Below are 8,689 nucleotides of genomic sequence, written 5' to 3'. Positions count from 1 at the left end.
CCTGTGAGTATCTGTTCTGACCACAGCATGTTCTATATCAACTGTTGGGCACAAATGTAATACAGCTGCAACATACTTAAATAAAATTAAGAGTCTGACACAGATTTTTAACATTTTCTTTGATGGTTTTGAAAAAGATAAACCCATTTCAAACTCTGTTCTGACCACAGCATGTTCTATATCAACTGTTGGGCACAAATGTAATACAGCTGCAACATACTTAAATAAAATTAAGAGTCTGACACAGATTTTTAACATTTTCTTTGATGGTTTTGAAAAAGATAAACCCATTTCAAACTAACTATTGCGAAAATGATAAAGGCAACCTTTGGAAATGTAATAGATACTTAAAAAACGTGTGGTCTAACATTACTTTCAAAGTGTAATTGTTACTGGTGATAACACATGATATAATTCTTATTGTGTCAAAAAGTAATTTGCAACATATGTGTATTGTATTATTTGTCATAATGTTGGAATATACTCTGACTAAGGGCATTTACTCAAATACTGTACTTAAGTACATTTATGAGGTACTTATACAGTATTTGCCTCTTCTGCCACATAATATTCCACTACATTTACTGTATGCAACAGCTGTATGTACTTCACAAATTAATATTTTACATCCAACCCATAATGTCAGTTTATGTTAAATAAGATACATTGTTATAGATTTAACTACCCAAAAGGATGTAAAATAGTTACACTTATCTCACCACCCTTACAATGAAAATGCTGCTGAAAGGTTAGGGTTAGGGTTAGGGGGGTGGGGCAGAGCAAGCATGAGCTGTGACCCCCACCCCCCCCCGGCCATCCTTTCTCCAACTTTCTGCCCATCATGTAAAGTTGTTCACAGCAACCTAGTCTATATCCATGACCTACCACTTCCGGGATTGCTCTGTTGCCGCCAGAAATTCCGCCATTTGTGTTGGAATTTTATACTGGTAGATTTCTGAGGACTATGGTTAACTGCATTACAGCAACCCTAACTCCAGGTTGGGGGGGAGGCGGGGTGAAGCTCGATCACATGAGGCTTGTATCATGTTGACATGCCGACAGTTTTGTTGTCAATACTTGGAATTCCTCATGGGTGAGACAGAAACTACGCACTATAGCTTTAAAGGGCCACTATTATATAGCATTTTCAGGATTAAACTTGCATTTTGTGTTGTACTAGAACATGTTTACATGCTTTAATGTTAATGTTAAAAAAAAAAAAAAAAAAGATGTAGGTGTAGGTGTCTTTAATCCCTCCTCCGGTATTTCACTAGTTGAAGCTGGAGCTACTGCAACGGAGTATATAGCAGGACTTTGTACCGTGGCAAATCACCAATAAAGGCTTCGAAACCAAATATTACACAACTGGACATGTCCCAGCAGTAAAGTGACCGGAATTTGGGGAGAAAATACCAGCATTGGCCGAGATTACAGCTATGTTGTGTTAGCATGTAGCTGCTTAATAGTTAGCAGTATGCTAACGTTAGATTGTAATGGAACGAAGCAGAACTTTCAACCGTCAAAAAATTGCAGATAAAGGCTTCTGAACCAAACACTATCCAATCGGACATGTTTCAGCAGTAATGCGACCCAGAATCAGGGAGAATTTAACAACATTGGCAGCCAAGATGACATTGTTTACTGCCGTTGACACTAATCGAATATAGCAGCAATTTCTACAGTCAAAAATCGCAAATAAACAATCGCATTGTTTATGCCGTCAGCATGTAGCTAGTTACATTGGACAGTGGCTTAAAAAACAACACCAGTCCTGCCTACCTGGAGCAGATGACCAATCATAGGCCGGCTTAGAGTTGCGTAACACTTAGCCGAGAGTAGAAAAAACTGTTGAAACCGGAGTGTTTAGAACAGTTTTAGTTCACAGGGATTTGTCTTAAATACGTTTACCTCATTATTTGCCACTTTTAACATGAAAATCCAACATTATTATTGTAGGTATGACAGAAAACATGGAAAAGCATAATATGTGACCTTTAAATGTAGGGATTGCATCATTTACATAATGAAGATCATTATTATTTAAACATTTAACCATTTTCTCTGTGATATTGCATGTAAAAATGCAATTTGGTAAAGAACTTCAAAAACAACAACCACAATATGTTACAGCAGTCAGATTTATGTATTCCTAACAATTTTTTCAGCCAATCCCCATATGATAAACATCCATCCCAGATATTTCATATTCCATGAGCTTCATTTATCTTTCAAATGTGTAGTCTAAACTGGAAGTTACTCCTAAATTATTGTGAGCTATAATTGGCATGCAAACCACTATCAAGCTATGACTGCATTATCAATGGTGCAACATCTGTTCAAGTATTTCAGTTTAAAAGACATACATTTACTATCCATATTATGTGCAGATGATGATGACGATGATGATGATGACGACGATGACGATGACGACGATGACGACGATGACGACGATAGTGCTTATCACAAGGGCTCTGTGTGCTCATATTGTGAATTCTGTGAGGTATGTATGAAAATAAATTAGAGAAATGAAATGTAGTCATCAAAGCTAAGTCAGAAAAGTAGAGACCTTTACAAAATGATGAGTGAAATCCAAAATAAAAATTTTGAAATTTTCTCTTTTTAACTAAATGTGTCTTCTTCCAGCACTGTGGCAGCTGTGACAAATGTCCTTGTGAAGAGGGAGACAAGTCTGAACACTGTGATCACTGCAAGGTAAGAAAATGCTCATTTTATGACATTTGTCTTGTGGTCAGTCCATTTTTGGTTTAGAGTGAAACATTTACATTCATAAATATGGGATGGATTCCGATGAAATTTGTTTATGTTTCCCTGAGGATGATTTGTAAAACCTTTGGTGATCCTGATGACTTTATATCTAGCAGAATCATGAGGTCAACATTTCCATTTGTCCCTTACTTTGGTTTGGCCTAATACCTGAAATATACCTGTTTACTGCTAATTAGTAGGGCTGTCGCATGATTGTCCATAGTTACCTCGCGATTAATTGCAAACTAATTTTATTCATTATTTATGTATTTTTAAAAGGTTTTTTTTTTCTTCAAGTTTTTGGTATTTGAGACTCCTGTGCTATATTCACATTGACAGTACATGCAAATAACTTGTCTGCCTTATCTATAATATACACAAGGCAGCTGTCACCCAATATTTGGGTACTGAAGTCCCAAATATTTAATATACGAATATTTAATTCATGTGGAAGCCCATGTCTGCCAGGAAAAGAAAAACAATTGTTGACATGTCAGGGATGATAAAAAATGTATAACAATGATAGCAGGTAAAGATTGTGAGATACTACATCAAAATTGTTATACACTAAGCCATAATTGTGACATAATAAGTCAAGATTTTGACTTTTTTTTAAATGTGATTTATATTAGAAGTCAATTTAGATTTAATAAATCTGATTGGTTTGATAAGTTTTGACATCATTTTAACTTACCATGAGTATGTTAAGTTTGTCATTTTAACATTTGACCTATTTTCTTCCCTGATATAAATAGGCTTTCATATAATACGTCTAACATATGATCATAAACATGCACATGTTGTGTAGGTGTATGAAGTAAGTGGCAGTGCAGGTTCAGGACAGACAGCTGACAGTCAGCTTCACAAGAAGCCTGACCCATTTTCTTCTGACTTCTCTTTTCTGTATTCATTACTTTCTTTCTTGTTCACAGATGTGCACTTTCTGCCATGTGTGTCCTGCTTGCCAAACTCTTTGCCAGCCTGGTGAGTAAATGCAGAGCTGCCACAGAACAAAACACGTTATTACAGCATCACATCAGAAAAGGAAAGTTTTCTTGTTGCTGATTGTAACTGGTCACTCCTGTTGCATAACAAGAAGAACAGGATCTTCCACACTATAATGATGGCTGAAGGTTAGGCAGAAGAAATAAAGATGACCAAATGATGATGAATAATACAAAACACTTTATTTGAAGAGGTGTGCATAAGATGGATCTCATCAACTCCCGGGGCTTTGCCACTGTGGAGTTGTTTGACTACCTCAGTGACTTCCACCAGGGAAATTGACAATGATCCCCCATCATCCTCCAGCTCTTTCCTACCATAGAAGGTAAAGCTTAGATCGGGCCCAAAAAATCAAGCCCGACCCTACCCGAGCCCATGCACGTCGTGTCCGAGCCCGGCCCGGCCCAACACATTAACTGTAATTATGAGCCCGAGCCCGATTTAAACCCGACAATTTTTTAATACGTGGGCCGTTATAACTGACGTCCTCAACTACAATTCCGAGTTGTTTGAACTACAGAAATCTGTTTAGAATCATCTTAATGAATAATGCAACAAAGGACGAAGCATGTAAACTGCGTTGTTAGTTTATTCAGAATGGAATGGATCGCAAATGGATCCGAATGAAGAAACGTAAACAAAAAATTCGATCCTAGCTCCCTCAGCCGAATAGTGTGGCTAACAGATCAAGGCAGCAACGTAATCAAAGCCCTGGAACCATATAGGAGACTTTCTTGTCTCGATCACCTAATTAATACTGTCCTTCGCCACGGTCTGCATGCTGACGCACTGGCCGACAACAGTGCTGCAGATGGGGGAGACACGATATCAGCACAGTTTACTTCACACTCAAGTCAGTGCAGGACATGTAGCCTATCCTGAGCTACGGGAGAAGCTGGAGAGGCATAGCTTTCTCCCCACTGAATTAGGCTAATAAAGTGATGATTAAAAAAACACAAATGCTTGATCAAGGGCCCGGCCTGGCCCGAGGATAGCGGCGGAAAATATTGTCTGGGTCGGGTCAAGTTCGGGCTTGGGCTCAGGCAGAGAATCTAAACTCTAATAGAGGGCATGTTAGTTGGATTCAAGAGCTTCTTCCACCGCCCAATTACTTCCTCATTTGAGGTAAACAGCGTCACATCCTTACTGTACACAGATTGGATGGCAGTTTTCCAGAAGCACCTTGGTGCCGAAAGTCCTTTTCCATGTCTTCTCCCAAACTTCTCCTGCTGCTTTGCGTCTCTTATGGCAGAGGGGATTGATGAGATCTGTACACAAATACTGAAAGCTCTGGCTGTGGAGGGGCTGTCTTGGATGACACGCCTTTTCAACATTGCATGGAGTTCTGGGACAGTGCCTAAGGAGTCCAGAGAGTGTGTGCCGATTACAAGGGTATCACACCTAGTAAAGTGTACTCCAAAGTGCAGGAAGGGAGGGTTCGGCCGATAGTCGAACCTCAGATTGAAGAGGGACAATGTGGATTCCGTCCTGGTCGTGGAACAACAGACCAGCTTTTCACTCTCGCAAGGATCCTGAAGAGGGGCTGGGAGTATGCCCATCTGGTCTACTGTTTTGTGGATCTAGAGAGGCATATGACTGGGTCTCCCAAGAGATACTGTGGGAGGTGCTTCGGGAGTATTGAGTGAGGGGATCCCTTCTTAGTGCTATCCAGTCCCTGTACGCCCAAAGTGAGAGCTGTACAGGTGTTGGGTAGTAAGTCAAAATTGTTCCAGGTGAGGGTTAGCCTCCGCTAGGGCTGTGCTTTGTCACCAATCCTGTTTGTGATATTCATGGACAAAATATTGCGGTGCAGTCGTGATGGGGAGGGGTTGCAATTCAGTGAGCTGGGGATCTCATCTCTGCTTTTTGCAGACGATGTGGTCCTGATGGCATCATCGGTCTGTGAACTCACTGGATCGGTTCGCAGCCAACTGGGATGAGGATTAGCACCCATAAATCTGTGGCCCTAGTTTTCAGGTTCTCAGGTGGGGACTGAGTCCCAACCTCAATTGAAGGAGTTCAAGTACCTCAGGGTCTTGTTGGCGAGTGAGGGCACAATGGGATATTCGCCAGAGAATTGGCACAGCGGGGGCGGTATTGCATTTGCTTTATCGCACTGTTATGACGAAAAAGAGAGCTGAGCCGGAAGGCAAAGCTCTTGATCTACCGGTTAATTTTCTTTCCTGCCCTCACTAATGGTCATAAAGGCTGGGTCATGACTGAAGGAACCAGATCGATGTTGCAAGCGGCCAAAATGGGTTTCCTTAGGAGGGTGGCTGGCGTCTCCCTTGGAGATAGGGTGAGAAGCTCAGTCATCCGTGAGGAACTCAGAGTAGAGCCGCTGCTCCTTTGTTTTCGAAGGAGCCAGTTGAGATGGTTTGGGCATCTGGTAAGGATGCCCCCTGGGCGCCTCCCTAGGGAGGTGTTCCAGGCACGTCCAGCTGGGAGGAGGCCTCGGCGAAGACCCAGGATCACCAAATATGATTTTTGGTCCCTATCGCCCAGCCCTAGACCGAATTTGGTTATGTAGTATAGTAAACTAATCACACACATTTAATTTTGTTGCAACATTTTTAATATAATAATGAAGTAAGACTTGATCAGTTTAATCAAATGGCTAGTCTTATATTGCTACACTAGATTGTTATATGACAAAAATGGAGGTCAACAATTCTAAGTCTGATGAGAAATGTTGGATTTGCCTGTTTGTTGACAGAGGCTCCAGCTCACACTTATTTTGTCGTTTTTTTTTCAGGAGGTTTTCTTGATGAAGTGACTGGATCAATCTACAAGTAAGTCATATTTACTCTGAACTGAAACCTGTTCAAACATTTATGAATTAGCCTGCAACCTCTGTTTGTCTCTCCATCCACAGGACTGTAGCTGATGTCTTTGATGATGATGATGATGATGACAACTAAACCCTACCATATGTTGCCACCATGTGGCCAAACCAATATGTTTCACCTTCACTTCTGATTTTCATTGTTATTTTTGTCTTTTTCCTCGAGAACATTAAACTATGGGCTGTGTTTGCTCACTAATGACTGAATAGAAATGGTTAAACGAATAACTAAATATATTTGTGTACTGTTGTTAACTGACAAATCTAAGTCATACTGTTAAGGAAAATTAAATATTTGAAGTCATATTTTGGATATGTTAAATAAAAAAGAGGGGAAATTTTCGCCAATTGGTTTATTGATTTTAAGATGTTCACTAAACAGAATGTATAAAATACTGTATTCAATGGAAAAAGTAAAAGAAACATTTCCTAGATGCTACTTGAAGTCAAGAAAAAAGGCAATTTTAAGCAGCATAGTAAAAGACAGACTTAAGGCAGTCGAATATTCCTTTGTACTTAGGAGGTTCCTAACAGAGTGAAAAGTAATTAAGTGGCAGCCATGATAAGAGCTGGCCGAATTTTCTATGGGCCTTTTCACATCTGAAAGTCCGTACCAAGGTCCAGACAAAGGTTCATGTATAGCCTACATGTGATCCGGTTAGTTTTGGTTTCACACCGCAGTTATGTAAGCGCACTGAAGAACTCTACTTGAAATAACTATGTCCTGTTACAGGAACTTTACTTTACAGCATTTATTCAGAGACAAACTGAAACCTACAATGTACATTTACTACCACTTAACAAGTAAACTGCTAATTTATTCTCTGCTCTGATAGCCGACAGCTGTCTGTCGCAGTGGCGGTTCTAGACAAATTTTACTAGGGGGGCCCAAGGAGGGGCCTGTGTTTAACCAGAGGGGCACATTAAAAATGGCAACAAATGATATTTAAAGATTATAAACTTTATTTTACTTTTAACATTTATTTTGTACAAGAGTGAGTGCAGGTGCAAAAGAGGTAGTACCATAAAAAATGAAAAATGTCTACATGCATAGCAATATGTAGAGTCCATCATGACAGAATACTCAAGCCATGGATGAAGATATTACCAGTTTGGCCTGAAGCTCCGTCTTCTGTCTCCCATCAAAATGGTTGGGAATATATTCAAGTTGGGCTGTACTGGTACATCATTCCTGGACTTGCTGATATCTGTAGAAAGATGTACAGTAAACATAGGGCACAACTACAACATTTATTTACGTATGCATGTATATCTGCATGTAGGTCATATAGGCCTACACACTAAGCACTGAGCTGTTCCTTGAAGGAGCTACACTTCTTTTATAACACGAGATAGCCTGTCAAAACTTCCTGTATTTGGTCCGAACCATCCAAAAAAATGCTTTCACACTAGAAACGAACCGGACCATGGTTCAGTTTGATCCAGATCGAGACCACCTCTTTTTCTCGAACCAAGGTTTGTCTGTTTGGTCCGGAGCGTGGCCCAGGGAAGGTTTCACACCTGTAATTTTGTCTGAAAGTCCGGACCAAACGCGGTAGGTGTAAAAGCACCCTAAGTGATAAGGAAAGGTGCTTCAATAATTCCTTTCTTATCTCAATCATAGGATACACTGGACCATTCTTTACAAAAGGAAAGAAGATAATTCCATCCCACAATTCCTTGTGGCAGCCACATTTAAAGCAGCAATTGGCAGAATTTTTGACAATTTTTTGGGGCATTTTAGCCTTTAATAGACAGGACAGCTGTAGACAGGAAAGGGAGCCGCTGCATCGAGGACTGAGCCTCTGCATATGGGCGCCTGCTCTACCAGGTGAGCTACACAGGTGCTCCAATTGGCAGAATTTGAAGTAGAGTGAGACCTCTTCCTGTGGCTCTTCTTCTCCCCTCTGTGAGCATGGGCAATGCATGCACAAAACAGCCAATAGGAACGCTCGCTCTCTCTCTCTCTCTGAAAAGACCAGCAAAGAGGAGGTGCAGAAGTCCAGGGCTGGACTGGGGTAAAAAATCAGCCCTGGACTTTTGAGAACTAGACCAGTCTACCACAATCAGCCG

The 8,689-nt window shown here is 40.5% G+C and overlaps 1 protein-coding gene across 1 annotated transcript in view; it reads left to right on the top strand.

The window, feature by feature from the left end:
- The window catches only part of LOC120575442 (acidic repeat-containing protein), a 9,802-nt gene extending 2,843 nt beyond the window's left edge, over positions 1–6,959 (top strand). The window contains 5 exon segments of the mRNA XM_039826237.1: positions 2,388–2,500; positions 2,644–2,712; positions 3,699–3,750; positions 6,527–6,563; positions 6,647–6,959. Coding sequence (XP_039682171.1) covers positions 2,388–2,500; positions 2,644–2,712; positions 3,699–3,750; positions 6,527–6,563; positions 6,647–6,692 — 317 coding nt within the window. The 3' untranslated portion in view covers positions 6,693–6,959.
- Positions 6,960–8,689: the final 1,730 nt, after the last annotated feature.

The sequence above is a fragment of the Perca fluviatilis genome, chromosome 15, assembly GCF_010015445.1.
Source record: "Perca fluviatilis chromosome 15, GENO_Pfluv_1.0, whole genome shotgun sequence".
Taxonomy (NCBI): domain Eukaryota; kingdom Metazoa; phylum Chordata; class Actinopteri; order Perciformes; family Percidae; genus Perca; species Perca fluviatilis.
Note: the sequence above shows the minus strand (reverse complement) of the source record. Positions and strands in the feature narration are given on the sequence as shown.